The 14,554-nt window shown below is 46.8% G+C and overlaps 1 protein-coding gene across 1 annotated transcript in view; it reads right to left on the bottom strand.

The window, feature by feature from the left end:
- Positions 1–14,554, bottom strand: part of vps13d (vacuolar protein sorting 13 homolog D) — a gene marked incomplete at its 3' end in the record, with an annotated part of 91,173 nt that overhangs the window by 27,411 nt on the left and 49,208 nt on the right. Inside the window, exons 40-46 of the mRNA XM_030117833.1 lie at positions 12,962–13,064; positions 11,328–11,480; positions 7,674–7,809; positions 7,545–7,592; positions 7,278–7,428; positions 6,741–6,957; positions 6,415–6,665 (exon numbers count right to left, since the gene is read on the bottom strand). Coding sequence (XP_029973693.1) covers positions 6,415–6,665; positions 6,741–6,957; positions 7,278–7,428; positions 7,545–7,592; positions 7,674–7,809; positions 11,328–11,480; positions 12,962–13,064 — 1,059 coding nt within the window. The remainder of the gene's footprint in view (positions 1–6,414; positions 6,666–6,740; positions 6,958–7,277; positions 7,429–7,544; positions 7,593–7,673; positions 7,810–11,327; positions 11,481–12,961; positions 13,065–14,554) is intronic.

The raw sequence follows: 14,554 nt of genomic DNA, 5'->3' as shown, positions 1-14,554 counted from the left end.
CCATATTTAACTTTGATCTGGGCTGAAGAGTCATCATTAACATGAACTAAGTGGAACCTGTCTGTTAAATATGATTGAAACCAGTTTAATGCTGAACCTTTAATCCCAACAGTATATTCTAGTCTCTGCAGTAGAATCTCATGATCAACAGTGTGGAATGCAGCACTGAGGTCTAACAGGACCAGAACAGGACCAGAACAGAGACCAGAACCAAGACCAGTCCTCTATCTGAGGCTGTGAGAAGATCAGTAGTGACTTTTACCAGAGCTGTCTCTGTACTGTGTTGAGCTCTGAAGCCTGATTGAAAGACTCTAATAGATCATTGTTATATAAATGGTCGCTAAGCTGACTCCAACAGCTTTCTCTAGTATTTTAGAAATAAAGGGAAGGTTGGATACTGGTCTGTAACTGGTTAGAACTCCTGGATCAAGTGGGGCTTTAGAGGAGAGGTTTGATAACAGAACCTTAGAGGCCTGTGGAACATAGCCTGCCACTAAGGATAAGTTGATCTGATCTGATGTGCTGATCAGGGGGAAAATGTCTTTAAACAGTCTGGTGGGATTGAGTCTAATGTAAAAGTTGTAGGTTTAGATGAGGAACTCAGAGAGTTCAGTAGGATGGAAGCTCAGCAGCTGTGAGTCAGGTTCTACTGACAGATCTGAGGATGTGGTTGGTTGGTCTGGGACCACTTTGGGGAGAGTGCTTTCAGTTTTAACTACTTTATCTTTTATCAACGGTGTGTTTCCACCGGACGTGTTTAATGCGACTGCATTTGCGCGACAAACAGTGCCGCGCTAGGCGCCAGTGGTGGGCGATATGATGATATATATTGTACATACGATAGAAAACTGTCTATCGTGTAATTTTTCTTCTATCGTTTCTATCGTCGTTTTATCAATTAAAGTGAATCTTCTCAGCATAGGCTGTACTGTGACTGGTTTTGCGACATTTCGCTGCTTTTTGTTAGTCACGTGGTACCACGCACGACCAACAACAACACATGCAGACGAGCGGAGGACGAACATGGAGGAGGACGGCTCAGAAAAAGATCTATCGCAGTCACAATGGACACATACAGAGTCCCAGGAAGCTCAAATCCAGCTTGTGCCGAAAAGACGGAGCACGTCTGTGGTTTGGCTACACTTTGGATTCAGCGCGTCTGACACGGAGCAGAAAACAGCGGTTTGCAAACTGTGCCACAAGACCGTCCCCTCGCCGGACGCCAACACAACAAACCTCTTCTATCACCTGCAGAAGAAACATGAGAGGGAGTACATAAATGTTCAAAAGTTGCGTTTGAGTAAAGAAAGAAGTGAAACAGGGCCATGTCGGGCGAAGAACCGCTACTACACTCAACGGAGCCTGCAGGAGTCTTTTTCACGAGGCACACCGTATGAAAAAAATTCACAGCGCCTTAAACAGCTCAGTGATGGCGTTACACGTTTGATATGTAAAGGTGGTCTCCCGATTGAGCTGGTTGACAAGCCAGTGTTCCGAAAGCTCATGGAACTAGCCGATCCACGGTACAAGTCGGAAGCACTTCACTCGAGTCGAGGTGCCTCGTTTATATGCTGAACGCCGGGCTGAAGTAGCGAGGGAAATCAAGCGAGTGGCACATTATTCCCTGACAGCTGACCTGTGGACGAGCCGACAGGCAGAGCCCTACATGTGCTTTACTATCCACTTCATCGATGACGAGTGGACCCTCTGTTCTCGCTGCCTACAGACGGCCTACTTCCCAGGAGACCACACAGGAGCTATGATAGCCCAGGGTATGTAGCCTACTTTATAATAATTTACTTGTCTGTTGTTAGTACTTTATGGCCTAGTTCATTCACCAACATGTGTATACTTGACTGGTTTTGTATTGTCCTGTTTATTTACTGTGTCATTTGTAGTGTACTGTCGTAGTGGTGGTTTTGTGGTAAAGTGGCCCTACTCACCGTCTAGTCTGACAGATGCACTGGAGTCATGGCGACTGGAAGAAAGCCAGCTAGTACGTGTTACTACAGACGATGCCACAAACAACATCTCTGCACTGGAACAACTTCAGTGGGGATGTCTGCGGTGCTTTGGTCACCGTCTCCAGCGTGCCATTGGTAAGTGTAAGTGTGATGCAATTTTTTTTTAATGACTGTGAGGAAGCTGGAAGCCTTCTCTCACTAATCAGGTGTATTCTGCCACCCACATTCTATTATGTACATTTTCATTTAGTTTCTGTCTTCACACATTTATTTAGTTGTTTATTTGGGTTTATACATTGCATTTCTTTTACAGATGGTTTTGTGTTAACTGAAGATTGGATCCTTATTTAGTTTTCACATCCATTTGCTTGTGTTGACTTCTCACCAGTTCTCTTTCTTTGAGGTGATTGGCTGGGGCACTGGCATGGAGGCGCGCCCATGTGAGTGCAGGCCAGCTGCACATCACCCTGATTGGACCCAAGTGGAGCCCAAGAGAGGGGAGGTTTCACTTGGGGGGGATCTGCAATGTATTATTTTAAGGGAACCTAAATGTATTACTTAAGATGGAGAGGCTAGGACTATTTGTTGTTGTACAGAGTGAATGTTGAATGATGTAAATAGAACACTTAATTGTAGATACCACAAATTCAGTAACTGATGTAATTGGGCACAGCCCTCTGCATTTTGGTGGGGTGGTTTAGTCCCGGGGTATTTAAAGGGTTTGCACACACACACCTGGGTCGCCTGTTGTTTGTGGAGGGGAGATGCTGCCACTGTGTCCTGGTGTAAAGAATAAATGGGAGAGCTCTGCAGGACTCCGGGCTGTTCATTTCTTGTTCTTGGACGTGCTGGCCATCCTGGGCCCATAAGAGCCATCACTACAGCTGAAAATCATACAATGACCTTTTCTAGTATTTTAATGGGAAATATAGTAACAACAATAATAGTAGTTGTAAAAAGATGTATTAATCCTGTGACTGTTTTTATAGACTGCCAGTCTAGTAGTATCATCATCAATTTAATCCATTAGTAATCATAATAATAAAAATGTTTTAAACTAAAATGACAAAAAACATTAATAAATATAATTAAAATATATAATGATTCATTAAGGCAATACATTAATTTAAATACATAAAAAATGACAAAATTGCTCTGATATTAATTAACTAACAAAATAATAAAATTTAATTCAGGGAAAAGATGTATTGTAATTTAAGTGCATGAAATAAATAAAATTGCTCTCAATAGTAAAAACAATTACTAAATTATAAATATGATAAAAAAAATCATCAAGGTAAAACATGAATTGTAATTTAAATGCATGGAAAAACAGATTGCTGTCAAAACATTACTTGCATACTTTTCCTTTTTTGTCTCAACAGATGCCGCTCTGAGAACTCCTGCAGCACCCAAGAAGCAAGGTGTCGAACGAGCAGTTGGGGTCTGCAAAAAGGTGGTGAGTGCTTTCTCCAACTCAACAAAGAGGAAACACAGCCTGGCCAAGGCTCAAGCAGCACTGGGCTTGCCTTTTCATCAACTCATCACCGAAACCCCAACAAGATGGAGCTCGCGACAGCACATGATCGCAAGGTTCCTGGAGCAGGAGAAGGCTCTCTCACAGGTCCTCCTTGCAGACAAGAAGGTGAGACAACTGCTCTAATTATATGATGCACTACTTTGGTCATCTTTGACTCTTGTTATGTGTGTAGCAGAGTCACCTCCTCATAAACAAGCCCCTTTCCTCTTCTCTTGACTCAGGCGAGACATCTGGTGCCAAGCTGGCAGGACATGGCACTTCTCGAGTCTGCGAGCAAAGCGCTCGGTCCTCTGGTGGAGTTCACCGACGCTTTGTCAGGGGAGACATGTCAGCGTCTCCTTTCTGAAGCCAGTCCTGCACCTCTTCAACAACCAAGTGCTCAGCCGGCAGGATGGGGACACAGAGCTCACAGAAGCGATCAGAGAAGGCATCCTCAACTACCTTCATGAAAAGTATGATGATGAGCCCACCAACATCCTCGACATGGCAACACTTGTTGACCCACGGTTTAAACTGGCCTACACAAAGGAAGAGAGGGTGGAGTTCATCAAGACGAGAGTTACAGCAGAGATGGAGGGAATGTTGGCACCTGAACATGCACCAGCAGCATCAGCCTGCTCCCAGACCCCCTCACCAACAGCAACAGCCCACTCACCACCAGCTGAGTCAGATCCAGAGCTTCCCCATCCAACAAAGAAGATAAAGAAGAGCTTGGGCAGCTACTTCAAGAAGGCAGCAGGCAGCACCCACCCTCAGCCCACCAGAGCCTCCATTGAACTGGAGCTCAACATGTATCTCCAGGTATAGCTGATAATCCATAGCCATTTAATCAATAACCAAGAGTTTCAACATTAACAGATTAATCCTGTCAGTTAAAATGTTGTTTGGCCATTTACTCATGCCAGTGTCTTATTTGAAGCTTTAAAGGATAAGTTCGGTTTAAACAGTTTTCATGTTGTTTATAGAAAGATGTATAACAATACACTCACTCAGAAGGGTTTTCTGATCCGAAAAGTGGTCCGGGAGAAAGTTAGATCCATAGTGGAGCTGCAGACATCCTTATACTGTTAGCCAATGGGGCATGTGTGGCGCCGGCTCCCAAAACGGCTTTAATCGTCCAAAAACTCATTAGTTTCACCAATATTTCCTCCTGGTCCCTCAGCCTCTCCCCCTCCACAGCCCGGTGTCGCAAAATACCTGCTGTTTTGGTTTTACAGATCTCTGAAGTGAACACGGTGATCTGGAAGTAAACTGAAGTACGTTCACCAAGAGACACTGTAGGTGGCGCTGTGCACCAAAGTTGTTGGTCGCCACCGCGCCAAAGAAGAAGAAGCAGATGTTTGCAGTTCAGAGATGGTTCAGCAGTTCAGCAATCCAATTTTTATGTCACTTCCAAATAAAGGTAGAGGACAAAGTAAGCAGTTTCTATAGTATGTTGTACAGTTCGTTTTCAAGTTATTCTGTGAAAACTGTGTCGTTACGTATATCGTGTTATATCGTTATTGTGATATAAAGTAGTCCATATCGTGATAGAAGATTTTTTTCATATCGCCCACCACTACTAGGTGCACGAGTTTTATCGCCTATGTGTGAATTCATTCCTGCCACGCGTCACGCTGGTACAAATACGCAACACAAAACATCCTGCAGAAACATCACAGCCTCCTCATCACCGTCTCCTGCAGCAGCAGTGGACAGGACTCTTCTGTTTGTCCCACAGTCCTGTGTGCACCCGGCTGTCCGTCTGTGTGTGTGTGTGTGTGTGTGCGTGTGTGTGTGTGCGCATGCGTGTATACTGATCGATGGTGCTGTTTTTATGCGTTGAATATGAGAAGTGCTTTCACAAATAAAGATTGAGATTGAGCTGGCTCCGCCCACCACCATCCTGCTCTGTATTTGGCGTGGAGGAGTCAGCGTCGGCTGCAGCGAGGCGCCGGTGCTCCTGGCTGCCTGCTGCCCTCCGGAGGCGGTCTGAGCTCGGTGAGTTCCACCGTCTTCTGCAGGAGCTGCGCCCCGACGGCCGGTTCCAGCGCCGCTTCAGGCTGATGCCGTTTCCACCAGAAGCGGTGAACAAATGAGATTGCGCACGCCGCTCGCTTTGATGCCAACTTTAAACTGATGGTTCAACGCCACAGAGTTGGCAAATTACCGCCAAGATATATTAGAATGAATTATTAATGCTGATGAAGCTGAATAGAACTTGAGTTTGATGGTTATAAAGTTATTTACTCATTAATGCAGTTATTGAACCTTTGAGGTTCTTATTTGTTGCTTCTTCCCTGAGTCACAGCCTCAGATTGTGAGAAAGAGAATATAGTTTTTATTTAATATTGCAGGAATATTTCCTGATCTTAAATCACATGAAATGTTTTCTCTGCTGAGTTTTCCGAGAATAATTGTACAATAAAAAGTTTTAGAGTAACCTGATTGTCTTCAACATATTTTTATTTTCACGAAATGACATTTGAAAAATAGGGTGGTCTTATAATCAGAGTCGTCCTATATTCGGGCCAATACGGTATCAATCCCATTAGCTACGACTGTGTGACGTTATGACTCCGCAGTGGATCTGTTCTGGATCATTCTGCAGCCGCTGTAAACTTCCCCTCACTCTCGCGTTACGTTAGAAATACGTCCTATGGTTTAAATAGTCTGTTTTTTTCTCTCATTTGCTTGTTTGAGTTTATTTGCTATACAGGTAATTTACTGTTGAAAATGTATCTGTTCTACAAATGCCGAAAGTCAATCAATTAAAGAGAAAAAAAGCTCTGTGGCTCTATTGTACCAGTCTGGCGTACTCGAGGTGAAACTGGGCGCCATGTGGCTCCTGAACTAAAATGAGTTTGAACACAATGAAGGAGTCCTCCAGAAAATCCTGATGTGGCCGTGAGTGAGGCGGCCTCTGCTTACCGAGCTCCATGTTCTGAGACGTGTCAGCGGCGTGGAGCACAGCCTCCTTTCCTGGCTTCAGGGTCCCTCTGATGGCTGTTCCCTTGATGTAGAAGCTCAGGTCACAGGGCAGCAGGTTGGCCAGCACCATGGTGGGCAGCAAGTAGATCGTGTGTCCTGGCTGCCGATAAATCTGCTTCGTGGCTCCAGGGACCTGCTTCTTGGCTGGCTGCTGGTCTGGGTAGTTCTCCTTTCTGGTCACCACACAAAACCTGCAAATGCCAGTGAAATGAGAGGAGTCCTGAAAACGGGAGGCGGCAGAAGAACAGCCCGACCGATGTCTCTACCTGAAGTTACGCTTGTGGCTGTCGTCAAAGTCCGCAGACTGACACTCCCTCTTACTGCTGGCGATCTCTCCGGGCCGCTCCACACTGGTCCAGTGGATGGGAACTTTACAGAAGAACAAACCCAGACCTTTGGGACGAGCCTGCAGTCGCCAGGATGTCAGGTGGAGGGGGACCGCCAAAGCCTGGCCAGGAAGGATGGGGGGCAACACCACCGGCTCTGTCAACAGAGAAACAGCCACAGGGCGTCAGGAACAAAGCAGGGCAATGACCACATAAATACAATCTCACAGAAGAAAATGTACATCTTGAATGTGACTTCAGCAAAGAGGATCTCCATGGGCTCCTCTTTTCAGCTAGTGACAGCCAACACAAGGTATTCAGACGATTCAAGCATCAACATCAGAAAATGAATCACTGTTACTACAAAAAGATGTATTAAATGATTCATTATTATTATTGAATGTCCTCCAGTGATCATGAGTTAACAGAACATCAGAGTCACTTCAGCAGTAAGAATGAAACAAAGCACTGTCTCACTGTCGGGCGCTGAGGGGCTGTCCAGTCGGACCTCCATAGGAACATCCAGCCGGTTCTTCACCATGAGGGCTGAGCGCACCGTGATCACCTTCCTGGCGCTGCCCTCCATCGTGATGGAGAAGACCACCCGCACAGGGGGAAGGGCTGAGAACTGAGAGGCCACAGAGATTCAATAAAACTCCTTCAGAGAAAGTAGCTGCTGCCTGTGTCAGCAGGAAGCTGTTAACTCATTGAAAAAGCTTGCTGGGCGAGGTGGGGCAGACTCACATAAACATGAGGGTGGATGATGTTGGTCCTGCTGATAGGGCTGCCAACCTGTGGGCATGGAAACCAAGACTTCAGTCCAAAAACCTCTTCAATGACCATGAATGAAGTTGGTTTCTAAATGGAGCTTACAGTGTTGGAGGAGTTGCTCCTATCTGGAGCTGCATAGCGGAAGAAAACCCCCACTTTATCCACTGACACGGGTTTGATTTGCTCCCATCCACACACCTGAACCAGCAGCTGGTGCAGCTTCAGCTCATGAGTGTGTCTGCAGACAGGAAGAGCTGAAATCAGACATCCCAGAAACGAATCCTCTTTCTGTGCTGTTGCTCCTCCAAACAAATTCATTCATTCATTCAGTTTCCAGGCCGCTTGTCCCTTTCAGGGTTGTGGGTGGCTGGAGCCAAACCCTGCTCCTTTGGGCAAGGGCAGGGTTCACCTGAAGAGGGTCAGTTCTGATGAGGCGGGTCAGTTCTGTCTTTAAAAGCTGTGACGGCGGGTCGGTTCTGTCTTTAAAAGCTGTGACGGCGGGTCAGTTCTGTCTTTAAAAGCTAGACGGTGGGTCGGTTCTGTCTTTAAAAGCTCTGACGGTGGGTCGGTTCTGTCTTTAAAAGCTGTGACGGCGGGTCGGTTCTGTCTTTAAAAGCTAGACGGTGGGTCGGTTCTGTCTTTAAAAGCTCTGACGGCGGGTCAGTTCTGTCTTTAAAAGCTGGACGGTGGGTCAGTTCTGTCTTTAAAAGCTCTGACGGCGGGTCAGTTCTGTCTTTAAAAGCTAGACGGTGGGTCAGTTCTGTCTTTAAAAGCTCTGACGGCGGGTCAGTTCTGTCTTTAAAAGCTAGACGGTGGGTCAGTTCTGTCTTTAAAAGCTCTGACGGCGGGTCAGTTCTGTCTTTAAAAGCTAGACGGTGGGTCAGTTCTGTCTTTAAAAGCTAGACGGTGGGTCGGTTCTGTCTTTAAAAGCTGTGACGGCGGGTCAGTTCTGTCTTTAAAAGCTGTGACGGCGGGTCGGTTCTGTCTTTAAAAGCTAGACGGTGGGTCGGTTCTGTCTTTAAAAGCTCTGACGGCGGGTCAGTTCTGTCTTTAAAAGCTGGACGGTGGGTCAGTTCTGTCTTTAAAAGCTCTGACGGCGGGTCAGTTCTGTCTTTAAAAGCTAGACGGTGGGTCGGTTCTGTCTTTAAAAGCTCTGACGGCGGGTCAGTTCTGTCTTTAAAAGCTAGACGGTGGGTCAGTTCTGTCTTTAAAAGCTAGACGGTGGGTCAGTTCTGTCTTTAAAAGCTAGACGGTGGGTCAGTTCTGTCTTTAAAAGCTAGACGGTGGGTCAGTTCTGTCTTTAAAAGCTAGACGGCGGGTCAGTTCTGTCTTTAAAAGCTAGACGGCGGGTCAGTTCTGTCTTTAAAAGCTAGACGGTGGGTCGGTTCTGTCTTTAAAAGCTCTGACGGTGGGTCAGTTCTGTCTTTAAAAGCTAGACGGTGGGTCGGTTCTGTCTTTAAAAGCTCTGACGGCGGGTCAGTTCTGTCTTTAAAAGCTAGACGGTGGGTCAGTTCTGTCTTTAAAAGCTAGACGGTGGGTCAGTTCTGTCTTTAAAAGCTCTGACGGTGGGTCGGTTCTGTCTTTAAAAGCTAGACGGTGGGTCGGTTCTGTCTTTAAAAGCTGTGACGGCGGGTCGGTTCTGTCTTTAAAAGCTCTGACGGTGGGTCGGTTCTGTCTTTAAAAGCTGGACGGTGGGTCAGTTCTGTCTTTAAAAGCTCTGACGGCGGGTCAGTTCTGTCTTTAAAAGCTAGACGGTGGGTCAGTTCTGTCTTTAAAAGCTCTGACGGCGGGTCGGTTCTGTCTTTAAAAGCTAGACGGTGGGTCGGTTCTGTCTTTAAAAGCTAGACGGTGGGTCGGTTCTGTCTTTAAAAGCTAGACGGTGGGTCGGTTCTGTCTTTAAAAGCTCTGACGGCGGGTCGGTTCTGTCTTTAAAAGCTAGACGGTGGGTCGGTTCTCTCTTTAAAAGCTGTGACGGCGGGTCGGTTCTGTCTTTAAAAGCTAGACGGTGGGTCGGTTCTGTCTTTAAAAGCTAGACGGTGGGTCGGTTCTGTCTTTAAAAGCTGTGACGGCAGGTCAGTTCTGTCTTTAAAAGCTGTGACGGCGGGTCAGTCCTGTATTTAAAAGCTGTGACGGCGGGTCAGTTCTGTCTTTAAAAGCTGTGACGGCGGGTCAGTCCTGTATTTAAAAGCTGTGACGGCGGGTCAGTTCTGTCTTTAAAAGCTGTGACGGCGGGTCGGTTCTGTCTTTAAAAGCTAGACGGTGGGTCGGTTCTGTCTTTAAAAGCTCTGACGGCGGGTCAGTTCTGTCTTTAAAAGCTGGACGGTGGGTCAGTTCTGTCTTTAAAAGCTCTGACGGCGGGTCAGTTCTGTCTTTAAAAGCTAGACGGTGGGTCAGTTCTGTCTTTAAAAGCTCTGACGGCGGGTCAGTTCTGTCTTTAAAAGCTAGACGGTGGGTCAGTTCTGTCTTTAAAAGCTAGACGGTGGGTCGGTTCTGTCTTTAAAAGCTCTGACGGCGGGTCAGTTCTGTCTTTAAAAGCTGGACGGTGGGTCAGTTCTGTCTTTAAAAGCTCTGACGGCGGGTCAGTTCTGTCTTTAAAAGCTAGACGGTGGGTCGGTTCTGTCTTTAAAAGCTCTGACGGCGGGTCAGTTCTGTCTTTAAAAGCTAGACGGTGGGTCAGTTCTGTCTTTAAAAGCTAGACGGTGGGTCAGTTCTGTCTTTAAAAGCTAGACGGTGGGTCAGTTCTGTCTTTAAAAGCTAGACGGTGGGTCAGTTCTGTCTTTAAAAGCTAGACGGCGGGTCAGTTCTGTCTTTAAAAGCTAGACGGTGGGTCAGTTCTGTCTTTAAAAGCTAGACGGTGGGTCGGTTCTGTCTTTAAAAGCTCTGACGGCGGGTCAGTTCTGTCTTTAAAAGCTAGACGGTGGGTCGGTTCTGTCTTTAAAAGCTCTGACGGCGGGTCGGTTCTGTCTTTAAAAGCTAGACGGTGGGTCGGTTCTGTCTTTAAAAGCTGTGACGGCGGGTCAGTTCTGTCTTTAAAAGCTAGACGGTGGGTCGGTTCTGTCTTTAAAAGCTGTGACGGCGGGTCGGTTCTGTCTTTAAAAGCTAGACGGTGGGTTGGTTCTGTCTTTAAAAGCTAGACGGTGGGTCGGTTCTGTCTTTAAAAGCTAGACGGTGGGTCGGTTCTGTCTTTAAAAGCTGTGACGGCGGGTCGGTTCTGTCTTTAAAAGCTAGACGGTGGGTCGGTTCTGTCTTTAAAAGCTCTGACGGCGGGTCAGTTCTGTCTTTAAAAGCTAGACGGCGGGTCGGTTCTGTCGTTAAAAGCTGTGACGGCGGGTCAGTTCTGTCTTTAAAAGCTAGACGGTGGGTCGGTTCTGTCTTTAAAAGCTGTGACGGCGGGTCAGTTCTGTCTTTAAAAGCTGTGACGGCGGGTCAGTTCTGTCTTTAAAAGCTTGACGGCGGGTCGGTTCTGTCGTTAAAAGCTGTGACGGCGGGTCGGTTCTGTCTTTAAAAGCTGTGACGGCGGGTCAGTTCTGTCTTTAAAAGCTAGACGGCGGGTCAGTCCTGTCTTTAAAAGCTCTGACGGCGGGTCAGTTCTGTCTTTAAAAGCTGTGACGGCGGGTCAGTTCTGTCTTTAAAAGCTCTGACGGCGGGTCAGTTCTGTCTTTAAAAGCTGTGACGGCGGGTCGGTTCTGTCTTTAAAAGCTGTGACGGCGGGTCAGTTCTGTCTTTAAAAGATGTGACGGCGGGTCGGTTCTGTACCGGTGACGGAGTTTTTCACGGGCCTCAAACTCGAACGGAACCTCCTCCCCGGGAAGCACCTCTCTCCACTGGCTCACGTTGTGGGTGTCATCGGTTCCTGGACCGTGAATGTCTGAGATGGAGTCTGCACTGCTGCTGTGGGACAGCGCCACCCTGAGGGGACAGAGTGAACAGCTTTACCTGGGTTGAACGGTCTGAACGTTAGTTTTGACCCAACTGTACGTTGTTTTTAAGGGACGAATCTCAGTTTCATGATCACATCATGACATTTAGTGCCCTGGGACAAGCGGTGGTCACAAGTTTGCTTTGGACCTCACTCCCAGAAGTCCACACAGCAGTGTTTGATTTGTTCACCACTGGGTGGAGCATGTCTCCCGAGGACACCGTGACGCAGCGGTGAGGGTGGACTCTGAGCGGCAGCTGGCTCCAGGACGATAAAATGCTGTAGGAAATGAGAAAAGGAGGTTCCATGACAAGTGGACTGACTTTGTCATACCTAAAGGGTTGGATAAAGCTGTGAGCCTGATCTGCAGGCATGTTAATGCTTGGTTGAAAAACATCAACACAAAAGGCCATTATGATACAAATCCCCAAAGCAATGAGGAATCCACCAGCCAGGACTGCTTCAAGGAGAGGCGGCGCTGCAGCAGGCAGTGCTCAGCAGTCTGCTCAGGTCTGCTGAGGCCTTAACCCAGGCCACCTGGTGGACCTGGAAACAGCCAGGCGGAGCAAGCCATTCAGTGGTGGAGGATCTGGTCAAGACAGCATTCTGAAAGTGGCAGACTTTGTCGGCCCAGAGCAAAAAACAAAGCTCTGTGACATAAGTTTGTCGAGTGACACAATAACATGACGAATCGAAGATCTGGCCAACGATCACCTAGAACAACTTGGAAGACGTGTGGAGGGCCTGGCAAAGGGATCCTCCACCACAATGGATGAATATCCGACCTTTCTGATACAGCACCGCTGCTGATTTTCACCCGAACAGTGAAAATCACCGGAGAGAAGCTTGGAGGATATCAAAGACACAACGAGGGGATCCGGTCTTCTTGACACTGTGTCACAGTCTGGATGCATTCAGTGGAAGCTGGCGTCTCTGATCGCCGTCACAGCAGCAGCAGCCACGGCCCTGGCACTGCTCTTCGAGAGCGAAACAACACCACTGCTGCTCCAACGCTTGAAAGGAGACATGTCATGGACACTGCTGTGAGGACAGTAAATGTCCTGAAATCCACAGGTCTGAATCATCGCATGTTCAAGAATTTTTTTGGAGCACAGACGCAGATCTTGGTAATGTCAAAACTTCACTGCCAACTGGTGGCTCAGCAGAGGTGTTACACCGAACGCCGAAGCATTTTTTAACCTGCAGAAAGAAAAGACATGCTGCCATTCACTAGATTTTCTTTTATTGGTGGCACCGCTGTCACCACCGATCCAGCTCTTCGGTGCCACCCTCCACTGAATGCTCTGTGGCTCTTCTGCTGGATCAGCAGGCAGAAGATTCAGGAGCTCCTTTTATTGACCATATATAGTAGAAAGTGGGCGTGTCCAGAGCGGGACATGAGGAGAATCTACCCGAGCAGCTTTTATAAAGGGAAAAGGGAGTGTAGGTGGCGGGTAGCGGCTGCACTCACCTGGTCGGGGTGGTGGTCATGGTGGCGAACCACATGGTGCATCCTGTGTGGTTGCGCAGAGCGTAAGGCACAAACGGCTGCCTCCTCTTGGACAGTTTGGCATCTGGTGGAAATAGAAGGCAAGGTTGACCGGCAGGCATGCTCCTCTGGTCTACTCAAAGCGAAGTTTGATTCGAACAGTCATGCACATGTTGATGTTTGTGGCTATGAAGCCACTCAGGTGAGCTGGGTTTTCTTTAAAGGGGTACGCCAACCCACTAACCAAAGGATGCACTGGTGGGGGAGACACCGTCAGTACCCTGCTGTGTTTAACCTGCCTGACCTCTGGAGGTTCCTGGCTGTCACAGCATCATTCATTTGGAATGAATGAATGAATGAATGAATGAAGTTTATTGAATACATGCTTCCGTATTGGTACAGCCACTCTGTTCCACAATTGACATACATATACAGATATATTCAAAAGGAATGGGAAGAAGTATAAACTTATAAGCCCCATCCCTTTCATATTCATATTTCATATGTATACATCCAGTTCCGTTTTTTTTCCCCCCTTCACTGCTATATATACTTACATACATGAACATATCTATTACTGTTATTAATACCATGACTACCATTATTATTATTAATATTATTATCATTATAATTATTATATTTTTCTTCTTTATTGAAGTATACTTACTAAGTAAGACATTGCATTGGTGTAGAGATACATATTGCCATCACCACTCCATTACATCCCCATCACACAGCAAGACTCTCTCTTTATAGATTAACAGTTGCTTACTTTTAACTATATATAATTTAGATATATTCATTAGACAGAATGGCATTGCTGGTAACAATTACTTGCAGTTGTGAGTGGTGCTTAAGATGGCATTTTGTAGACCTGCACAGGCCCTTGACCGTGTCTTATACTGCACCTTAAAAGAGACAAGGTTTCTGGCGGTCTGCCGCCAGCCGGTGGTGACCTTCAAGCAGCAGCGCCCCCACTTGCCTGCCCTACCATTCATGTGAATTGTCTGTGCTGTGCATTAAAAGAGACAAGGTTTCTGAAGGTCTGCCGCCAGCCGGTGGTGACCTTCGAGGAGCAGAGCCCCCACTTGCCTGCCCTGCACTAAATGTGGTGTTTTTTTGTTTTGGTTTTTTTGTTTGTGTTTTGTTTGTTTCATGTCCACCAACAACACCATTATATCAATGAAAAAACTGATCCAAAATATCCAGATTCAGCATACGATAGTAGTGATAATACCTCGCAGTAGTAATAGCAACATGGTAACTCTGTTGTGTCTCTGCTTTCAGAACAACTCTGCAGTTGTGAGTTGGATCCATTCAAACTACTGGAGTACCCCTTTAAATCACAGCGTTCAGCGATGGAAAACAGTTTAACATTACAGGTTTATATATACTAGGGCCGCTTGATATCAGCTAAACACACATTATCCAAACACCTATGTAGGGGGAGGTTGAATTTTTTGTTCTTTGTGCACCCCCCGTCCAACTTCCGTTTGTGGTCATTTTTCTTGTTTTTTGTGCTTCTGAACATGCAGAGCATGAATGCAGCGTGCATGGACGCATGCAGTTCCATTC

The sequence above is a fragment of the Salarias fasciatus genome, chromosome 20 (genome assembly GCF_902148845.1).
Source record: "Salarias fasciatus chromosome 20, fSalaFa1.1, whole genome shotgun sequence".
Taxonomy (NCBI): Eukaryota; Metazoa; Chordata; class Actinopteri; order Blenniiformes; family Blenniidae; genus Salarias; species Salarias fasciatus.
This window is presented reverse-complemented; position numbering and strand designations above follow the sequence as displayed.